This window comes from Podarcis pityusensis (genome assembly GCF_964106645.2).
Source record: "Podarcis pityusensis genome assembly, chromosome: 10".
NCBI lineage: Eukaryota > Metazoa > Chordata > Lepidosauria > Squamata > Lacertidae > Podarcis > Podarcis pityusensis.
In genome coordinates, this window is record NC_138035.1 from 4,487,937 (window position 1) to 4,509,668 (window position 21,732).

The 21,732-nt window shown below is 48.4% G+C and overlaps 3 protein-coding genes and 1 long non-coding RNA gene across 10 annotated transcripts in view; 1 reads left to right on the forward strand and 3 right to left on the reverse strand.

Moving 5' to 3' along the window:
- The window catches only part of LOC308486260 (uncharacterized protein), a 48,437-nt gene extending 42,685 nt beyond the window's left edge, over positions 1-5,752 (reverse strand). The window contains exons 1-3 of the mRNA XM_081022871.1: positions 5,659-5,752; positions 4,582-4,792; positions 3,487-3,631 (exon numbers count right to left, since the gene is read on the reverse strand). The gene's annotated coding sequence lies outside the window, so the exon portion shown is untranslated. The remainder of the gene's footprint in view (positions 1-3,486; positions 3,632-4,581; positions 4,793-5,658) is intronic.
- LOC308486341 (uncharacterized protein) lies at positions 99-3,093 on the reverse strand. The gene is made up of 2 exons (XM_081023110.1): positions 2,763-3,093; positions 99-2,515 (listed from the first exon to the last, which is right to left on the reverse strand). Exon 2 carries the CDS (start codon positions 2,386-2,388, stop codon positions 1,099-1,101), a length of 1,290 nt encoding a protein of 429 aa, XP_080879236.1. The 5' UTR covers positions 2,389-2,515; positions 2,763-3,093; the 3' UTR covers positions 99-1,098.
- On the forward strand, positions 1,399-15,502 carry LOC308486503. Its single transcript, XR_013991103.1, has 3 exons — positions 1,399-1,523; positions 2,112-2,279; positions 15,373-15,502. It is a non-coding gene; the product is annotated as an uncharacterized lncRNA (long non-coding RNA).
- LOC308486359 (uncharacterized protein) lies at positions 12,314-20,361 on the reverse strand. Of its 7 annotated transcripts, XM_081023154.1 has the most exons (5): positions 20,208-20,361; positions 19,176-19,311; positions 17,824-18,034; positions 16,750-16,894; positions 12,314-15,776 (listed from the first exon to the last, which is right to left on the reverse strand). In XM_081023154.1, the coding sequence occupies exon 5, from the start codon at positions 15,647-15,649 to the stop codon at positions 14,453-14,455; it is 1,197 nt and encodes a 398-aa protein (XP_080879280.1). In that variant the 5' UTR covers positions 15,650-15,776; positions 16,750-16,894; positions 17,824-18,034; positions 19,176-19,311; positions 20,208-20,361; the 3' UTR covers positions 12,314-14,452. The 7 variants fall into 7 exon arrangements, with proteins under 7 accessions (XP_080879280.1, XP_080879279.1, XP_080879278.1 ...); XM_081023153.1 differs by lacking the exon at positions 17,824-18,034; XM_081023152.1 differs by lacking the exon at positions 17,824-18,034 and having other exon boundaries at positions 19,171-19,311.
- Between the last annotated feature and the right edge of the window lie 1,371 nt (positions 20,362-21,732).

The following is a 21,732-nucleotide window of genomic DNA, read 5'->3' on the forward strand; positions in this document are numbered from 1 at the left end:
TTTGAATGTACTTTAATCTTTACTTTCTGTATTTTTGAAAATCTTAATAAATATCATTTAAAAAAAAAAAAATCCATTTTCTCATTCATCAAGTCCATCTTTTCATGCATCTGTTCCAGCCAAGCATTTGTCTTGCATAGAGCAAGCAACCAGTCTTTCTCCCAGCTCATCTTTGTTCAAGGTTGGAAAAGTCTGTTCCCACAGTCTTAATCTCACAGATGTTGGGTCTCAAATATGCTGCAACAACAATTTAGCAAGCTCCCTCTAGAGGAGACAATCTACTTGTAGCCATTTATTTTTAAAGACAAAGGAAAGTTACTTTCACTTTTCAGCTATTTCAGACGTTTTTCAGATATTTTGTTTCTTTAAGATGCAAAAGGCAACATTAGAATCAACTTGTTTCTCTTCATTAGCTATCTGTCAAAGTGTTACGTTCACCGTCAATGAACCTCAGCAACAGTTTCTGTCTCTGACACCCCGTTCCCAGGTTAGAGATGATGGAAACTTATCCTTCTTCACTCCCTCTCCTGCTAGGGTTAAACAGAGTCCCCCCCCCTTTTCTCCTGCTTCCAAAGGGGGTTTCAGTGGTTCTAAATGAAGGAAATTTAGTCCTTTTTTGACAGCTTCCCGGCTTTAGCTTGCAAAATTTTTGCTTTATTCTATATACAAAGAAACGGAAGGCGGACTTCCTGTTTACACCTTCCCGCTTCGTTACCAAATTAAAACAATTTCTTGATCCAATTTTCCGTTTCTACTCACGGGTACTTGTTTTAAGTCCAATTGTCCACAGGAAAAAGTCAGCGCTCTCTGGCAATGGCTGTGCGGCTTCACTCCGTGAAAGTAGCAGTCAGTTCGTAGCACCGCGCTTCTCACCCCACTTCGCTCCGGAGCCCCTAGATGGGATTCCCCGCGGGTAGGGGGGCGCTTCTGGTGCCCTGCCGAACCCCACGTTCCCAGGCTTCCTCCGCCAGGGATTTCTAGCGGGTCCCCACCTTCGCCGCGGCGGGAAGACCTAGTTTTCACGGAGCCCATTCCTCCGGTCGGAGGAACTCCGCCATTCACCAATGGCGCTGACCCGGAAGTCCACACGCCATAGATTTAAATGGTTTCTCCCGTGTGTGTCTGCTGATGTTTTCTAAGATTTCCACTTTCACTGAAGCTCTTCCCACACTCCAGGCATTCAAATGGTTTCTCCCCTGTGTGATTCCATTGATGTCTTCTAAAGTTTCCATTATGATGAAAGCTCTTTCCGCACTCCACACATTTAAATGGCTTCTCCCCTGTGTGAGTCCGTAGATGAATACTGAGGTGTCCACTCTGACTGAAGCTCTTTCCGCACTCCATACATTTAAATGGTTTCTCCCCTGTGTGAGTCCGTTGATGTGTTCTAAGGGATGCATTGAAATTAAAGCTCTTTCCACACTCCATGCATTCATATGGTTTTTCACCCGTGTGAGTCCGCTGGTGTAATTTAAGGTTTCCATTCTGACTGAAGCTCTTATCACACTCCATACATTTATATTGTTTCTCCCCTGTGTGAGTCCGTTGATGTATATTGAGGTGTGCATTCTGACTGAAGTGCTTTCCACACTCCATACATTTATATGGTTTCTCCCCTGTGTGAGTCCGTTGATGCATTCTAAGGGTTGAATTGAAACTAAAGCTCTTTCCGCACTCTGTACATTTCAATGGTTTTCCCCCTGTGTGAGTCTGTTGATGTATTCGAAGTTTTCCATTTTCACTAAAGCTCTTTCCGCACTTCATACATTTATATGGTTTCTCCCCTGTGTGAGTCCGTTGATGGCTTCTAAGGTTTCCATTCTGACTGAAGCTCTTTCCGCACTCCATACATTTAAATGGTTTTTCCCCTGTGTGAGTCCGTTGATGTGTTCTAAGGCCTCCACTCTGACTGAAGCTCTTTCCGCACTCCATACATTTAAATGGTTTTTCCCCTGTGTGAGTACGTTGATGTGTTCTAAGTTCTCCACTTTGACTGAAGCTCTTTCCGCACTCCATACATTTATAGGGTTTCTCCCCTGTGTGACTTTGTAGATGAATATTGAAGTGTTCACTCTGACTGAAGCTCTTTCCACACTCTATGCATTTAAAAGGTTTTTCACCCGTGTGAGTCCGTTTGTGCCGTTTAAGGTTTCCACTCCGACTAAAACCCTTTCCGCACTCCATACATTTATATGGTTTCTCCCCTGTGTGAGTCCGTTGGTGTATTCTAAGGTCTCCATTATCACTAAAGCTCTTTCCGCACTCCATGCATTTAAAAGGTTTTTCACCCGTGTGAGTCAGTTGATGTGTTCTAAGGCTTCCATTGAAACTGAAGCTCTTTCCGCACTCCATACATTTAAATGGTTTATGTGTGCTATGTATGCTCATTCAGTGAAGCATATCCCACATTTGACACATTTTAATTTCTCTTCCGAATTAAATTGAAGGTGCCCGATCCCCTGAAGTTGTGACTGTCTTCTCCTTCACCTTCTTCAGAGTGGGAGGAAAGGAAATCCTGTTTGGGTTTCAAGGAAGAGAACAAAGGAAAAGAGAGCACATCAGATGCCATTAGCACCACCTCATATTTCATCATATCCTACATTTCCCCGCATCCTACCCTTGTTCCAAATTTTTAGGAAATGAAAATGCAATGTCATCAAATGACAGCAATGCATCAGCAACCTTTCATAATCCTCAATCAGCAGCATGATAAAGCAGCATGATATTGGAATACAGACTTTTCCAACCAATTGTTTCCTCACAAGGAAAGGCAGCTGCTCTCTGTCCATGAAAAGGCCCTCTCTTTCTCTGGTCCATCGTTCCTTTGGACATTTCCCATCCTCTGCAACATAATCCTCCATCCACCTCTGTCTCTTAATGAATCACCTGCACAGTCCCATTGGCCTCAGGAGGTCCATATGGACTATTATGTGAGACCTAGGTCTATGCCTTTTCCAGGGACTGTGGTCTGGGTTAGTCAGAGAACTAGTGACAAGTCTTGGTGCTTTGGGTCAGCTGAATGGGTGCTCAGGGAAGCTCCTGTTCTTGGAGATGGACCTCCGTCTAGATGCCTTGCATTGCATGGAAAGAGAAGAAGCAGAAGGAAAGCAGCTGGCGCATGGGAATCCCAGACGGAAAAACCCACCCCCATTGCTTCATATAATAATGAGGTGCAGCCTCATCTTGTGCCTGTCTCCTGAATCAGGACTATCCTAAAATGACACTTACAAATCTGAATACTAAAGGCAAATAGATAACTGTATTTAATGGAAACTTCATCCTTGAATATGTAGTATTGAGTCATTAAGAGCCTGAAGTTATGTTGTTTCTTGAGAAATAAATTTATTCCTGATCTGTCTTAAATATCATAATTATAGGATGGCTTGGGGTGTTAGGGGAGCGGTAGTACCTTTGGTGGGCGACATGTAGTCCACCTTGTGGGGTAATTTTTCCACCATTGGTCACCACCCTGCACTCAGCTCTCACCTGTGGCTTCCAGAAGCTGCCAGAATGCAGCAGAGGCAGCGATCCAAGCAACAGCTTCAACGGGTCGGCTAAACCAGGTGAGGATACCTGATGGGTCTCAAACGCTTGGTGGGTTGGGGAATTCTGGTGCAGGTGAAGGCAGACCCTGGTGGATGGAGAGGAGGAGAACAACAGTGAATCCCACAGTCAAGAAGGCAGATTCCGCCCATGCTGCAGAGGAAAGTGAAGGGCAGATGTGATTGTCAACCGGGGAAGGAAGCCCATCGAGAAGGAAAGCTCTGATCCTAAACCTTTGCTGCCTTGTGAGTTATCTTCAGGAGAAGAGAAGGCTAAGGGGGGAAACCTACACAAATCCAGAATGGACTCTCTAAGACAATTGGATGGTGTCCTGCACACCTCCTTCCAGCTTCTCCGATGGCCCCTTGAAAGCTAATGAAAGTCTTGGGCCTGGAGCTTTTGGAGGGGCAGGGCCAGGAAAGCTTCTGCCACCATTATCCTTCCAATTGGGATTCAGGCCTCATCATGGGACGGAAACTGCCCTGGTTGCGCCGCTTGATGATCTCCGATGGGCTAGAGACCAAGGGGGAAAAAGCTGTTTCCTGGTTCTGCTGGATCTGTCAGCGGCTTTGGAGACCTTTGACCATGGTATGTGCACATTTGACCATGTGCAGTGGTTCCCCTCCTTCCTCCTGGGCCATATCCAGTAAGTGGTGTCGGGGGATGAGTGTTCAGACCTCTGGGCTCTCACTTGTGGGGTTCCTGAGGGCTCCATCCTCTCCCCCATGCTTTTTAATATCTATATGAAGACGCTGGGAGAGATCATCAGGGGGTTTGGGTTGGGTGTTCCCCAGTATGTGGATGATACCAAGCTCTACCTCTCTTTTACATTGGAACCAGTGAAGGTACTGTATGAGTGTCTGGAGGCAGTTGAAGGATGGATGGTGGCTAACAGATTGAGGCTGAATCTTGACAAGACAGAAATACTGCCCCAGGGGGAAAGGGGCCAGGCAGGTGTGGGAGACGCCCTAGACCTGATGGAGGTAACTGTGCCCCAAAAGGACCAGGTGCACAACCTGGGGGTCATTTTGGACTCACAGCTGTCCATGGAGGCGCAGGTCAATTCTGTGTCCAGGGCAGTTGTCTGCCAGCTCCATCTGGTACGCTGGCTGAGACCCTCCATGCCTGGAGACTGTCTCCCCAGAGTGGTGCATATTCTGGTGATCTCCCGCTTGGACTACTGCCATGCGCTACATGGGGCAATCTTGGAAGGTGACTCGTAAACTGCAACTAATCCAGAATGTGGCAGCTAGAGAACAGAAGGGGAGCAGCCGCTGAGACAACATAACACCAGTCTGAAAGGATCTTCACTGACTCCCAGTACATTTCTGAGCACAATTCACATTGTTGGTGCTGACCTTTAAATTGCTGTGGTTGCATTTTTCAGGCATAGATTCCTGTTATGCCTTCAGTCACAAATTTATTTGCTGAAGGAATTTTTTGCTGTCTCTGAGCTTTATTTCCTACTCTGCTAATTGTATGTCGGACTTGCTGTGGAAATCATTATGGAGGAGCAAGATCATTGACCTAAAGCCCTACAGCCTCACTCTCTATAGACCTGAAGGAGTGTCTCCACCCCCATCGCTCAGTCTGTACACTGAGGTCCTCCTTTGAGGGTCTTCTGCTGGTTCACCCCCCCACACCCCGTGAGAAGCGAAGTTACAGGGAAGCAGGCAGAGGGCAAGGAAATGGGCAGTTGTCTGACATTTAGGTGACAGCTGAAGGCAGCCCTGTATCAGGAGGTTTTTAATGTCTGATGTTTTACATACCAAGAACTAACTTAGTTGGTCTTAAAGGTGCTACTGGAAGGATTTTTTTTATTTTGACTATGGCAGACCAACACGGCTACCTATCTGTAACTGATGTTTTACTGTCTTTTATGTGTACTATAAGCTGCCCAGAGTGGCGGGGGAAACCCAGCCAGTTAGGCAAGGTAGAAATACTACAATCATTCTTATTATATTGTTATTCTTTTGTAGTTTTCTTGGATTTCGTACTGCAGTATCAGCTCACAAAGTGTCATGGGTGGAGAAAATCACAGGGCTGCCATAAACTGTAATCCCACCCACTACTTCTCATTCACATACAGTCTGTAAATTAGGGGAGGTCACATACCTCACCTGTGCTAATACTGGCAGTTTGTGGCCTGTATAGGCACACCTTGTATGTAGAGCCTCCAGCCACAGGCACTGTCTATCATGAAAATAGGTTCTTTGACTGGGAAGAATCTCAAATTGTCAGTCATTCTGACACTGCCTACAAAGAATAAGAGGAACAGAAATGCTTTTGAGGTGCACCTTCTTTGTCAATCCTGAGAGCCATTCCATGGACTCTGCACCCCTGTTTCTGATGACAGGTGTACATTATCCTCATCCTCAATGAAGCTGGCAGTGGAAAAGACATTAAAGATGGAAGCCTGAGAGAGAGGAAAAGGATTCTGGCTGTTTCCCGGGTGGGGGGGGGGGATTGTGGAAACCAAGAGCCACTTCTGAGAAGGCCTCTCCCCTCCCCTCTTCCTCTCCTGATTTGAACCGCTGCGACTGGGCAGGGCAGGGGTTTATGGGGGCGTGAAGAGGATGCAGCTTGCAAGAAGGAAGCCACACGGGGGTCTCTATCCAGGCGTCCCTCGAGCCCGTTAACCCTTTCATGACCCGCCTTTCTCCGTGCAGATCCCACAGGGACCCAGGGATCCCTGCGTGGGGGAAACGGGGCAAAGGGGCCCTGGTGGGACCCCCTCGGTGGGCGCCCCATGTCCGCCGCTGCCAAGGCACAGCACGGGTGCAGGGATCTAGGCCATGCCGACGGGACCCACGAAAGGCGCTTTGGGGAGCTGGCGCGGCGTCCCTACCTGGGTCCTTTTCTGTCCTCCCCCCCCCCCCGCGACCCCTTTACCTCTTTCTCCTCGCTTCAGATTCTCCTTTCCTTTCCTGCAACATCCACGGGGGGGGGGGGTCCCCTGCCTCCTCCCTCCCCTTTCCGAAAGCGCGCGCCCCTAGAGCTACGGCGCAGAGCAGCAATCCGGAGTGGAAGCTCCACTTCCGGGAGAAGCAGGCAGGTTGGGAACAGAGTTCTATTCCCGGAACAGAGGTCGGATGGCGAGGAGGAGGGGCAACATATTGGGGAGGGGATTTGGGATTGTGGGGGCGGGGTGAGGGAAGGATGTGCCGGGAGGGGAGGGGAGGAATTGGGGGGAGGGAGAGGAAGGTTTCCCTCCTCCCCTCTTCCATCTGTGGATCAGGAGAGCGGGGGAGGGGCTGATCCCGCAAACTAATTACAAAGTGGGGTCCCCCCCCCCAATGTTTACATTGTAAAATCCTTCCCTCACCCACCCCACGCCACGAGCCGTGCGTCCGTGTTTTAGGTATTGGTGCTCTTCAGACCAGGATGGGGGGGACAGTTATACGACTCCCCCAAAACCCCAAGTCCCCACCACAGCCTCGGACTAAGGCCGGGACAATGACCGTTGACACAAGCACCTTCCATGCACAACAGCAAAGAGGCTCAGAAAAGCAGCCTATACAATTGTAGCAAGAAGCGGATACCATGAATCGGACTGTTTCCTCCGACTATCCAATACTGTATAGAAAACTGTAGAAACGTCAAATAATCGTCAAGTCAACGGTTTGACGGATTTCCTGGTTTCCAACGCCTAATGACTCCTCTGGAATTGGGGGATCCAATTCATAATCCACATTCCCTTAGGAGGCAGGAGGCGATCAAGGGCAGCACATGCCCCGGACAGAAATCCATCGGGATGGCAGATTGAATCCTGATACTTTCGAAGGAGAATCGCAGGAAAGCCTTGCAGCTAAGGGATGTGTAAATACTATTATGGTTCTTTGGGGAAGAGGGTAGTTAAAGGTGTGGGAAAATGGGGTTACTGACGGGCAGGGTGACGGGCTCATGTTTCTAAATTCCAAAGACTCCTACTTTGTGACACATTTGTGATTTATGGATGATGCTGTGAAAAAATGTATTGTGGGAAATAGGGAGAGGTCTTAAAAGTTCATGCAACCATATGCAATTGTTGTAAGAATTTTAAGGTCCAATATATATAAAATAAATGTTCCAAACAAGCAATTGTGTGTGTGTGTGTGTGTGTGTGTGTACACATACACACCCACCCACCCACACCACAGGTCTGAAGCGCACAGAAAAAGTTCTGGAACCATTTTGTCCCTCCCAAATTGACCTCAAATATTTCTCTGCAAGGTCAAAGTTGGAAACCTCCCCATTTTCTCTTTGCTCACAAATCCTTTCTTAAGGGCACATTTAAGATATGAATAGGGTGAGCCTGTGACATGGATTCAGGAACTGAGTAGCTATCATAAGAAAAGAGGGGCCAGGATGCCCAGGTATTCCAGTCAGGTAACCTGGTAGACAGGAGAGAAACAATGCACTCAGATTTCTGTTGTAGTCCACCCCTTCTCTGGTGTAGGTATGCTGTCTTGGGGGTGGTCTTGGGCTACAACCCTTCTGTGATGTATTTACGATGTTTCGGGGGGGGCGGTCTTGGGCTCCAGGGGGGGCAATTTCAAAATGTCTATATAAGGGCTTGCACTCCTTTGTTAGGGGTCCTCTTCTCTCCTCCTGTGGGGGGAACACCCTGTTGAAACAGCTTTAATAAAGATCAGGCTTACTAGCTGCTTTGCTACTTAATATTCTCTGGTTGGCCTCTGTTATTTCCTCCTACCGATAGAGAACCTACAAAAGGACTCTATATGGGCACTTGGATACCCCATAAAGGATAAAGGAGCAGCTTTCCCACCTCATAACGCAACCAAACAATCTTTGTGTTTGAACCTTGTTGCAACAAATAAAGATCAGGTCTGCTGACCGAGGTTTTGTATATTTAACGTGGCTGGAGATTCCTTCTTTTGCTAACCAGAGGGACCCCCGGGGAGTGGCACCCTGACGAGCTGGGCAGCGGAGTAAATCCGCACCCCAGGATTTTTTCTTTCTCTTTCCCACCTGAGCCTCACCCCCTTACCTAAAAGCCAGACACAACACAATGGGACAGGATTATGACTCCTGCCCTCAGCAAACAAAATAGCTTTCCCCCACCCCCAGAACAAAGCAACCCTGGGATGCTGAGGTCCCCCAATCCCTGAAATGAAAAGGGGGGAGGCTCAGGAAACCTTCAGGGAGCAGGCAAGGAGTGGGGTGCATAGGCTCCAGAAGCTCCTTCTAGCAGATTCCTCCAGTCCACACCACTCCCCACCGCAAGCCGCCTGCCTCTTCATCGCTCCCATGGCTGCTTCACAAGTGTGGGGAAGCTGTGGCCCCTCCGCCTGGAGCTCCAAGTTCCTTTAAGAGCCCAGCGTTGCACAGGGCAGGCTCACCTGCAGCAGAACACAACACAGCTTCCCTGGCAGTCTGGAGCCGGGCTGGGGAGCATCGTGGGCACCCCATATAAGAATATATATAATGATTTATGATTTATACCCCGCCCATCTAGAAGAAATTTGCTTCCCCAGTCAGAGGCAGCCGTCCTTCTCTGGTGCTCAAGTGCTGCCAGTGGGCTTCCCAGAAGAGGCCCCTGCTGGGCCCCTGAGAAGACAGGGCCTGATCCTACAGAACTTGCCTGATATTCTGATGCAAGTGAATCCTCCTTTGTCCTTCAGGGAGAACAGGGTTTCCCAAATCTGGGTCACCAGCTGTTTTTGGACTACAGATCCCACCATCCCAAGCTAGCAAGACTAGGGATGATGGGAATTGTTGGCAGGCCCTCCAGGTGGCTTTGGAAAGTGAGCCCAGCTGCATGTGACCAGTGTGGGGAGAATTCCTTCCTGGATTCCAGAAGTGGCCATCACCTTTGAGTATAGGGTCAGTGCCCCTATTCCTCCAGCAGGAGCGATTGTGGGACTTCCTTGCCCGCTTCCATTCATCTCTTCCATTCCCTAAGGGGAATTCTTCTTCAGCCATTGTGGGAGCAGACAGGCTGGAAGCTGAAGCGGCTTCCCTTTGAGTAGGCTTTGCTTTTCTTTCTGCCGGACCGACCCCAAGCAATCAACGCCCTCTCTGCCGAAGGGCTTTCGCCATAGGGCCATGATTCATTTGGAAGGGCCGTCAAAGATGGATACGTGCGGTGAACCCAGCTGTAACACTCCCTTGGAGAGGAAAACATCAGAGCAAAAAAGGCCAAACACACAAAGAACGCCAGCCCAATCTAGATAATTCAATGATAGGACACTCCATTACGCCTTTGGCAGATCCAGAATTTCACCACTCTTTACCCCAGTTGGAATCTGATCAGCCAATGCCAAGTGACGCTCCTCCCAAGGGAAATGTGACACACAGAAAGCCAGAGACAGATTTAATTGTCTTTGATGAAGACCCCCCGATGGTCCCAGCAATTCAGATAACACCATCGATGCCGGGAAATTGGGAAAATGCTGCAACTTATCCCCAAGAACAACAACCCCGTGCATATCCTAAGAACGGTTGCATCACTACCGAACCAGTGGGAGAGCTGATAACAATTTTCCCACCACCCCTCCATAACTTTTCCGCAGGGTTCCCTCCGCAGCACAGAAGGATGGGGGGAGGGAGGAACCCTTATTAGTAAACGAACACTCCTGTGAATGGAGAGAAGCAGAAAGTGGAGTCCCCAACAGATCAGTATTGGGACCTGTGGTTTTTCAACTTGTTCATAAATGATCTAGAGTTAGGAGTGAGCAGAGAGGGGGCAAAGTTTGCTGGTGGCAGGAAATTGTCCAGGATTGTTCAAAGACAGATTGCAAGGAGCTCCAAAAAGAGCTCTCCAAACGGGGTGATTGGGCTGAAAATACAGTTCATTGTCAACGAGATTAAAGTGATGCATGTTGGGGGGCAGGGGAACACCCTCTTAATATCATGTGCAGAATCATGGGGTCTGAACCAGGTTTCTCTGTGTGCTCTAGGAGACCAGGGGAGAGGGGAGCTGGTTGCAGCAGGAGGGGGAGTCTCCCTGGATGCTTCATCAGCCGGCCTCCTCTGGGTCTCCTGTCCCCCCCCTTTCCTCCCTCTGAGCCTGAACTGCACTCTGCCCCAGCCTCTTCCTGCTCACCAAACCCTGTTTCCTCCTCAGCTTGCAACACCTCCCCTCCCATTCTGCTCCATTTTCTACCTCTTTCTGCTCATTGCCATCCCACCACCAGTCCCCAGGCTCTGAGCCTTCTTCCCTTGTGGGTCCCCCGGCTGGTGCCTCCCCCCCCCCCCCGAACCCAGCCAGTCCATGACAGTAAAAGCAGAAATAACAAGTAAAATCACTATGATGGTAATATGCAGTCTGGTCCTCTGGTAGGAAAACTCCCTAGCAGCATGATTGAATAATAACTTCTGGGACTATGGAAAAGTACTATCTTCTCCAAACCCCGGAATAAGCAGGAGCTCTGGGGTTCCTCCAGGGGGTTCATGAGTGAAGATGGGACCCCCCAGGAGACTTCCCTCGTACCTGCAGCCCCTCCTTCCCCCTCTTGCAATTAGGCTTGGGGAAACTCTATCGTTAAATTACAGTATTTTAAGTTTTCTTCAGAATGTACAGGGGGCAGGGATGAAGTTCTGGTGAAGAAGATGTGTGTATAGATCATGCGGTGGTGGTGGTGACAGAGTTTGGTGCAAAAGGTAAAGGTAAAGGGACCCCTGACCATTAGGTCCAGTCGTGACCAACTCTGGGGTTGCGGCGCTCATCTCGCTTTACTGGCCGAGGGAGCTGGCGTACAGCTTCCGGGTCATGTGGCCAGCATGACTAAGCCGCTTCTGGCGAACCAGAACAGCACACGGAATCACCGTTTACCTTCCCGCCTGAGCGGTAGCTATTTATCTACTTGCACTTTGACATGCTTTTGAACTGCTAGGTTAGCAGGAGCAAGGACCGAGTAATGGTAGATCACCCTGTCGCAGGGATTCAAACCACGAACCTATGGTTTAACCCACAGCGCCACCCGCGTCCCTGTCAAAAGGTACTTTATATCTAAAATTATTCTCACTATTGTGAGACATTACCTTCATTTAAAGAAATACAGCACACAGGTACACACACCAGCAGAAGGGAGCAAGGGAGGCAAGAGGCTGGAACGAAACAGGGCAATGTGTTTTGTCAGGGAATGGTCTGAAGCTGAATATTGGGGAATGCATTCTCAAGGAGATTAGCTTTCCTCAGAAGAGGAGGGGGAGAAACAGCCCCCCTCATTTCCCGTGGTCTCAGAAGCAGGGAGAGACACAGACACAGTGAAGATTAGACAGGAGTTACCCAGTTCGAGATAATGACAACACTCAGCTGGGCCCTGAAGCCGGAACTGCTCTGAGTTCATTGCTGTGAAGAAGAGGGGACTCTGAGAGGAACATGTCCCGCACTCCATACATCTAAATGGGTTCTCCCATCTGAGACTCTCTTGATGTTTCTTAAACACTCCATTATAACTAAAGCACTTTCTGTAATCCTTCCATTTAAGCTGCTTCTCCGCTTTGAGTTTGTTGATGGTTTGTCGGGTTTCAACTCTTAAAGTTCTTCCTGTCCATGAGTCTGTTGATATAGGACTTCCACTAGGACTGAACCTTTATCGCCTTTCCTGACATTTATATGGTTTGTCTCTTGGGTGAGTTTGTTGGCGTAAATTAAGGGTTCCACTCTGACTGAAGCTCCTTCCACACGCCATAGATTTTTTTAAAAAATACTATTTATTGCTAATTTCAAAATTACAAGAAAAATAAAAAATAGCAAACAACACTACAATACAAAAACAGAAAAAAGAAAAAGACAATAAAAAAGAGAAAAGCACAAAATGTGAAAACCAATACAGCAATAAAAAAGTAAAAAAGAAGAAAAAAGAGAAAAAAACACAAATCCCAAATTGCATATCCATAATTTCCATTTGCTTGTTTCATTGACCTCCTCACACCTCCGTTTTTGTATTCTAGTTTAGTGATTATTTCAGCAAATTCTTTCCATCTTTCTCAATTTTTGTTATAAAATTTGTCTTAACAATTTAACCTAATAATTAACAAATCCTTACCATCTTTCCCCATATTCTATTATTAGATTACCTTAATTTATTTAACCTTATCTTACCCCTAACTGCCTTAAAACTTAAATCTTAAATTTCAAATATACATAACTCCTAATATCATTTCTGCTAGAGTCGTATAGTTTCATTCCCACATTTTCCCTAATATTCATTAGCTGATTCTAAAATAAAAAAGTTTCCATTATAAATTCTCTTCCAATCATCATCCAGCGTCTCTTCTTCCTGGTCTCGGGTCATGTCAGTCCTTATTGTCCTTATTGTCCATTCTGTCTAGTCCATCAACCTGGAAGCCTTATGTCCGAGGCCCTTAAATCTCTTCCATGTCCCTTCTGCAATTCTTCTTCATCTTGTTTGTGCTTGCCCTTTTCCTTGTCTCTTGTTGGTCTCTGTCTTAGTTTCTTTCCTTTCTTATTGAGGAGTAGGTCTCTGGGGGATTCCAACCCAAAATTGTCTCCATCACCCTTCATCCAGCTCACCCATTCCCCACAGTCCCACTCCCCACAGTCCTCGATGTAATCCAAAATGAATTTAAAATCAAATTTCAGAATCTCTCCAAAGCTAGAAGTCTCCTCATCTCCAGACTCCCCTTGGCCCACTCCAGCTTCAATCTTCAATAACAGTGGCTTATGCTCCTGTAGGGCCTCGGGTCTCTCCATTTCTACTATCTGAGGTGCAGCCACATCCTCCTCCATTGTCAACTGCACTTGCCCAGTCGGTACAGATTGATAGGTTGGTTCTCGGATGATTTCTGTATCGATGTTATTAACCACAACAGTCAAATCCATTTTCTCATTCATCAAGTCCATCTTTTTATGCATCTGTTCCAGCCAAGCATTTGTCTTGCATAGAGCAAGCAACCAGTCTTTCTCCCAGCTCATCTTTGTTCAAGGTCGGAAAAGTCTGTTCCCACAGTCTTAATCTCACAGATGTTGGGTCTCAAATATGCTGCAACAACAATTTAGCAAGCTCCCTCCAAAGGAGACAATCTACTTGTAGCCATTTTTTTCTTTAAAGACAAAGGAAAGTTACTTTCACTTTTCAGCTATTTCAGACGTTTTTCAGATATTTTGTTTCTTTAAGATGCAAAAGGCAACATTAGAATCAACTTGTTTCTCTTCATTAGCTATCTGTCAAAGTGTTACGTTCACCATCAATGAACCTCAGCAACAGTTTCTGTCTCTGACACCCTGTTCCCAGGTTAGAGACGATGGAAACTTATCCTTCTTCACTCCCTCTCCTGCTAGGGTTAAACAGAGTCCCCCCGCCTTTTCTCCTGCTTCCAAGGGGGGTTTCAGTGGTTCTAAATGAAGGAAATTTAGTCCTTTTTTGACAGCTTCCCGGCTTTAGCTTGCAAAATTTTTGCTTTAGTCTATATACAAAGAAACGGAAGGCGGACTTCCTGTTTACACCTTCCCGCTTCGTTACCAAATTAAAACAATTTCTTGATCCAATTTTCCGTTTCTACTCACGGGTACTTGTTTTAAGTCCAATTGTCCACACGAAAAAGTCAGCGCTCTCTGGCAATGGCTGTGCGGCTTCACTCCGTGAAAGTAGCAGTCAGTTCGTAGCACCGCGCTTCTCACCCCACTTCGCTCCGGAGCCCCTAGATAGGATTCCCCGTGAGTAGGGGGGCGCTTCTGGTGCCCTGCCGAACCCCACGTTCCCAGGCTTCCTCCGCCTGGGATTTCGAGTGGGTCTCCACCTTCGCCGCGGCGGGAAGACACAGTTTTCACGGAGCCCATTCCTCCAGTCGGAGGAACTCCGCCATTCACCAATGGCGCTGACCCGGAAGTCCACACACCATAGATTTAAATGGTTTCTCCCATGTGTGTCTGCTGATGTTTTCTAAGATTTCCACTTTCACTGAAGCTCTTCCCACACTCCAGGCATTCAAATGGTTTCTACCTTGTGTGATTCCATTGATGTCTTCTAAAGTTTCCATTATGATGAAAGCTCTTTCCGCACTCCACACATTTAAATGGTTTCTCCCCTGTGTGAGTCCGTAGATGAATACTGAGGTGTCCACTCTGACTGAAGCTCTTTCCGCACTCCATACATTTAAATGGTTTCTCCCCTGTGTGAGTCCGTTGATGTGTTCTAAGGGATGCATTGAAATTAAAGCTCTTTCCACACTCCATGCATTCATATGGTTTTTCACCCGTGTGAATCCGTTGATGGCTTCTAAGGTTTCCATTCCGACTGAAGCTCTTATCACACTCCATACATTTATATTGTTTCTCCCCTGTGTGAGTCTGTTGATGTATATTGAGGTGTGCATTCTGACTGAAGTGCTTTCCACACTCCATACATTCATATGGTTTCTCCCCTGTGTGAGTCCGTTGATGTATTCTAAGGGTTGAATTGAAACTAAAGCTCTTTCCGCACTCCGTACATTTCAATGGTTTCCCCCCTGTGTGAGTCTGTTGATGTATTCGAAGTTTTCCATTATCACTAAAGCTCTTTCCGCACTTCATACATTTATATGGTTTCTCCCCTGTGTGAGTCCGTTGATGTGTTCTAAGGCCTCCACTGTGACTGAAGCTCTTTCCGCACTCCATACATTTAAATGGTTTTTCCCCTGTGTGAGTCCGTTGATGTGTTCTAAGGCCTCCACTCTGACTGAAGCTCTTTCCACACTCCATACATTTAAATGGTTTTTCCCCTGTGTGAGTACGTTGATGTGTTCTAAGTTCTCCACTTTGACTGAAGCTCTTTCCGCACTCCATACATTTATATGGTTTCTCCCCTGTGTGACTTTGTAGATGAATATTGAAGTGTTGACTCTGACTGAAGCTCTTTCTACACTCTATGCATTTAAAAGGTTTTTCACCCGTGTGAGTCCGTTTGTGCCGTTTAAGATTTCCACTCCGACTGAAACCCTTTCCGCACTCCATACACTTATATGGTTTCTCCCCTGTGTGAGTCCGTTGGTGTATTCTAAGGTCTCCATTTTCACTAAAGCTCTTTCCGCACTCCATGCATTTAAAAGGTTTTTCACCCGTGTGAGTCAGTTGATGTGTTCTAAGGCTTCCATTGAAACTGAAGCTCTTTCCGCACTCCATACATTTAAATGGTTTATGTGTGCTATGTATGTTCATTCAGTGAAGCATATTCCACATTTGACACATTTTAATTTCTCTTCCGAATTAAACTGAAGGTGCCCGATCCCCTGAAGTTTTGACTGTCTTCTCCTTCACCTTCTTCAGAGTGGGAGGAAAGGAAATCCTGTTTGGGTTTCAAGGAAGAGAACAAAGGAAAAGAGAGCACATCAGATGCCATTAGCACCACCTCATATTTCAACATATCCTACATTTCCCCGCATCCTACCCTTGTTCCAAATTTTTAGGAAATGAAAATGCAATGTCATCAAATGATAGCAATGCATCAGCAACCTTTCATAATCCTCAATCAGCAGCATGATAAAGCAGCATGATATTGGAATACAGACTTTTCAAATCAATTGTTTCCTCACAGGAAATGCAGCTGCTCTCTGTCCATGAAAAGGCCCTCTCTTTCTCTGGTCCATCGTTCCTTTGGACATTTCCCATCCTCTGCAACATAATCCTCCATCCACCTCTGTCTCTTAATGAATCACCTGCACAGTCCCATTGGCCTCAGGAGGTCCATATGGACTATTATGTGAGACCTAGGTCTATGCCTTTTCCAGGGACTGTGGTCTGGGTTAGTCAGAGAACTAGTGACAAGTCTTGGTGCTTTGGGTCAGCTGAATGGGTGCTCAGGGAAGCTCCTGTTCTTGGAGATGGACCTCCGTCTAGATGCCTTGCATTGCATGGAAAGAGAAGGAGAAGCAGAAGGAAAGCAGCTGGCGCATGGGAATCCCAGACGGAAAAACCCACCCCCATTGCTCCGTATAATAATGAGGTGCAGCCTCATCTTGTGCCTGTCTCCTGAATCAGGACTATCCTAAAATGACACTTACAAATCTGAATACTAAAGGCAAATAGATAACTGTATTTAATGGAAACTTCATCCTTGAATATGTAGTACTGAGTCATTAACAGCCTGAAGTTATGTTGTTTCTTGAGAAATAAATTTATTCCTGATCTGTCTTAAATATCATAATTATAGGATGGCTTGGGGTGTTAGGGGAGCGGTAGTACCTTTGGTGGGCGACATGTAGTCCACCTTGTGGGGTAATATTTCCACCATTGGTCCCCACCCTGCACTCAGCTCTCACCTGTGGCTTCCAGAAGCTGCCAGAATGCAACAGAGGCAGCGATCCAAGCAACAGCTTCAACGGGCCGGCTAAACCAGGTGAGGATACCTGATGGGTCTCAAACGCTTGGTGGGTTGGGGAATTCTGGTGCAGGTGAAGGCAGACCCTGGTGGATGGAGAGGAGGAGAACAACAGTGAATCCCACAGTCAAAAAGGCAGATTCCGCCCATGCTGCAGAGGAAAGTGAAGGGCAGATGTGATTGTCAACCGGGGAAGGAAGCCCATCGAGAAGGAAAGCTCTGATCCTAAACCTTCGCTGCCTTGTGAGTTATCTTCAGGAGAAGAGAAGGCTATGGGGGGGAACCTACACAAATCCAGAATGGACTCTCTAAGACAATTGGATGGTGTCCTGCACACCTCCTTCCAGCATCTCCGATGGCCCCTTGAAAGCTAATGAAAGTCTTGGGCCTGGAGCTTTTGGAGGGGCAGGACCAGGAAAGCTTCTGCCACCATTATCCTTCCAATTGGGATCATGGGACGGAAACTGCCCTGGTTGCGCTGCTTGATGATCTCCGATGGGCTAGAGACCAAGGGGGAAAAAGCTGTTTCCTGGTTCTGCTGGATCTGTCAGCGGCTTTGGAGACCTTTGACCATGGTATGTGCACATTTGACCATGTGCAGTGGTTCCCCTCCTTCCTCCTGGGCCATATCCAGTAAGTGGTGTCGGGGGATGAGTGTTCAGACCTCTGGGCTCTCACTTGTGGGGTTCCTGAGGGCTCCATCCTCTCCCCCATGCTTTTTAATATCTATATGAAGACGCTGGGAGAGATCATCCGGGGGTTTGGGTTGGGTGTTCCCCAGTATGTGGATGATACCAAGCTCTACCTCTCTTTTAAATTGGAACCAGTGAAGGTACTGTATGAGTGTCTGGAGGATGGATGGTGGCTAACAGATTGAGGCTGAATCTTGACAAGACAGAAATACTGCCCCAGGGGGAAAGGGGGCAGGCAGGTGTGGGAGACGCCCTAGACCTGATGGAGGTAACTGTGCCCCAAAAGGACCAGGTGCACAACCTGGGGGTCATTTTGGACTCACAGCTGTCCATGGAGGCGCAGGTCAATTCTGTGTCCAGGGCAGTTGTCTGCCAGCTCCATCTGGTACGCTGGCTGAGACCCTCCATGCCTGGAGACTGTCTCCCGAGAGTGGTGCATATTCTGGTGATCTCCCGCTTGGACTACTGCCATTCGCTACATGGGGCCATCTTGGAAGGTGACTCGTAAACTGCAACTAATCCAGAATGTGGCAGCTAGAGAACAGAAGGGGAGCAGCTGCTGAGACAACATAACACCAGTCTGAAAGAATCTTCACTGACTCCCAGTACATTTCTGAGCACAATTCACATTGTTGGTGCTGACCTTTAAATTTTCGTGGTTGCAATTTGCAGGCATAGATTCCTGTTATGCCTTCAGTTACAAATTTATTTGCTGAAGGAATTTTTTGCTGTCTCTGAGCTTTATTTCCTACTCTGCTAATTGTATGTCAGACTTGCTGTGGAAATCATTATGGAGGAGCAAGATCATTGACCTAAAGCCCTAAACAGCCTCGGTATGTAGACCTGAAGGAACGTCTCCACCCCCATCGCTCAGTCTGTACACTGAGGTCCTCCTTCGAGGGTCTTCTGCTGGTCCCCCCCCCCATGAGAAGCGAAGTTACAGGGAAGCAGGCAGAGGGCAAGGAAATGGGCAACTATCTGACATTTAGAAGACAGATGAAGGCAGCCCTGTATCAGGAGGTTTTGAATGTCTGATGTTTTACGGTCTTTTATATGTAGTGTGGCGCTGTAGGGACGCGGGTGGCGCTGTGGGTAAAACCTCAGCACCTAGGACTTGCCGATCGCATGGTCGGTGGTTCGAATCCCCGCGGCGGGGTGAGTTCCCGTTGCTCGGTCCCAGCGCCTGTCAACCTAGCAGTTCGAATACTCCCGGGTGCAAGTAGATAAATAGGGACTGCTTACTAGCGGGAAGGTAAACGGTGATTCCGTGTGCGGCTCTGGCTCACCAGAGCAGCTTCGTCATGCTGGCCACGTGACCCGGAAGTGTCTGCGGGCAGCGCTGGCTCCCGGCCTCTAGAGTGAGATGAGCGCACAACCCTAGAGTCTGTCAAGACTGGCCCGTACGGGCAGGGGTACCTTTACCTTTACCTTTATATGTAGTGTAAGCTGCCCAGAGTGGCTGGGGAAACCCAGCCAGGTGGGCAGGCTAGAAATACTACAATCTTTCTTATTATATTGTTGTTGTTTTTTGTAGTTATTTTGGAATTCGTTCTGCAATATCAACTCACAAAATGTTATGGGTGGAGAAAATCACAGGGATGCCATAAACTGTAATCCCACCCACTACTTCTCATTCACATACAGTCTGTAAATTAGGGGAGGTCACATACCTCACCTGTGCTAATACTGGCAGTTTGTGGCCTGTATAGGCACACCTTGTATGTAGAGCCTCCAGCCACAGGCACTGTCTACCATGAAAATGGGTCCTTTGACTGGGAAGAATCTCAGCTTGTCAGTCACTCTGACACTGCCTACCAAAAATAAGAGGAACAGAAATGCTTTCGAGGTGCAACTTCTATATCTATTCTGATAACCATATCATGGACTCTGCACCCATGTTTTTGATGACAGGTGTACATTATCCTCATCCTCAATGAGCCAGGCAGTGGAAAAGACAAAGATGGCAAGCTAAGAGAGAGGAATAGGTTTCTGGCTGCTTCCTGGGTGGGATTGCGGAAACAAAGAGCCGCTTCTGAAAAGGGCTCTCCCCTCCCTTTTCCGCTGCGTCTGGACAGGGCAGGGGCTTATGGGGTGGGAAGAGGATGGTGATTGCAGGAAGGAAGGGTGGGGGGACTGGACTCCCCACTTTCCAGGGATCCCTCTCTGGTCGCCTTGAAGGGGTGGCCGATACCTGGGCGGGAGGGAGAAGGCAAGGCGGCCCCTCCGAAGAATCCCCTTGGGCGCCACAATGGAGACCTCTCCCTAAAGTCTAGTCTCTCTCCCCCCCCTTCTCTCTCTCCCCTGCACCCAGAGGCCTCATTGGCGTGGCTCACCCCTCGCCCTGCGCACCCCATCTCTCCGTCCAGAGGACACCCCCCCCACACACACACGAGCCACACGGAGGTCTCTATCCAGGCGTCCCTCGCGCCCGTTAACCCATTCATGACCCGCCTTTCTCTATGCGGAGCCCACAGGGCCCCAGGGATCCCTGCGTGGGGGAAACGGGGCAAGGGGGTCTTCGTAGGGACCTCCTGGGTGGGTGTCCCATGTCCGCCCCCGCCAGGGCGCCTAAGGGGCCAAGGAAAACCCCCTTCGCAGCACGCATGCAGGGATCCTAGCCCTGCCCGTGGGGCCCACGAAAGGCGCTTTGGGGAGCTGGCGAGGGGTCTTTGGATCCTTCTCTCCCCTCCCCCCGCGACCCCTTTACCTCTTTGTCCTTGCTCCAGATTCTCCTTTCCTTTCCTGCAACATCCACAGGGTGGGGTGGGGTGTCCTCTCCTCCCCTTTCCGAAAGCGCGCTCCCCTAGAGCTACGGCTTAGAGCAGCAATCCAGCGTAGAAGCTCCACTTGCGGGAGAAGCAGGCAGTTTGGGAGGGGAGGAGGAAGAGGAGGAGAAGAAATGGGTGTAACGGATGGGGGCGGGATTTGGGGTTGTGGGGGCGAGGTGAGAGAAGGATGTTCCGGGAGGGGAGGGGAGGAATTGGGGAGGGAGAGGAAGGTTTCCCCCCTCCCTTCTTCCTCCTGTGGATCAGGAGATGGGGGAGAGGCTGATCCCGGCAATCCACTTGCAAAGTGGGGTCTCGCACCCCAAAATGTTTACATTGCAACATCCTTCCCTCCCCCACCCAACGCCACCAGATTAGATCCGTCCGTGTTTTAGGTACTGGTGCACAATGAACAGAAAAAATGGGGCTCTGACTTTTGCATGCACACACACAGACACACACGAGACATCCAGGTAAAATTTATCCCTTGTGTCTCCCGTCAGAGGTAACACAATGAGGCCAGTAAGAAAGCAAGGCCTGCTGTTGATCTGTTTGCGGGCAGAGCCCCCCCCCCCCCCCATTCAAGGAATAAAGTAATCCGGTCTCTGTGGCAGTTTATTTTGTGGGGTAAAATCCTTAAAAAAAGACCTCAAGAACTTCAGTCCTAAAAAAGCTCAACAACTTTGGTTGGCTCTCATGGCCCTTCACTTCATCAAATCTGGCCCTCTTTGAAAAAAGTTTGGAAACCACTGGAATAAGGTCATTCAACTTGTGATTTGGTGTGCGTACACTGTGGACTCAGTGGATGGCGCTGGGTCGCCATGGACAACTTCGTCATTTGTTACTAAGATATGAAGCTACCAGCATGAGTTTGACCAAACTGGGGGAGGCAGTGGAATACAGGAGGGCCTGGCGTGCTCTGGTCCAGGGGGTCACGAAGAGTCGGGCATGACTAAATGACTAAACAACAACTATTTCTGGCTTAGTAGAATCTGTAACCTGAAGCATCTGTAACCCGAGGTACCACTGCATTACAGAAAAGTCCTTGACGCAGCCAACTACCGCTAACGTTGCTTACTATCTCCTGATAGCGGCACTGACCAATCACACCAAACGCAATGGGGGGGTTGGAGCGGAACAGCTGGAAATCAGCTGATTGGCAGACGCAGAACTGCACCTGACGATTATGTGGGCGGCAATTCCCACCCAGAGGGGCGTGAGGGGGCGAGCCCACTTTGTAAGCACCCAGGAATGGCCCTGCAGGGGAGATGGCTAGCGTGCCCACAGAGAGGGCTCCGAGTGCCCACCCTGGCATGCGTGCCGTAGGTTGGCCACCACTTAGCTAGACTGAGCTTGGAGCAACTAGGCTGGTGTGGAAGGAATTTTGTTGTTGCTGGAGTGCCTCTTTTCCTCCGACTGAAGTGCTCTCAAACCCTGAATCTTAGGAGGGCATGTTTGATAATAATT

Bases quoted from the DNA above. Each gene is read 5' to 3' on its own strand.
- LOC308486341 (XM_081023110.1), bottom strand. From the start codon at position 2,388: ATGAGCATACATAGCACACATAAACCATTTAAATGTATGGAGTGCGGA.
- LOC308486359 (XM_081023158.1), bottom strand. From the start codon at position 15,649: ATGAACATACATAGCACACATAAACCATTTAAATGTATGGAGTGCGGA.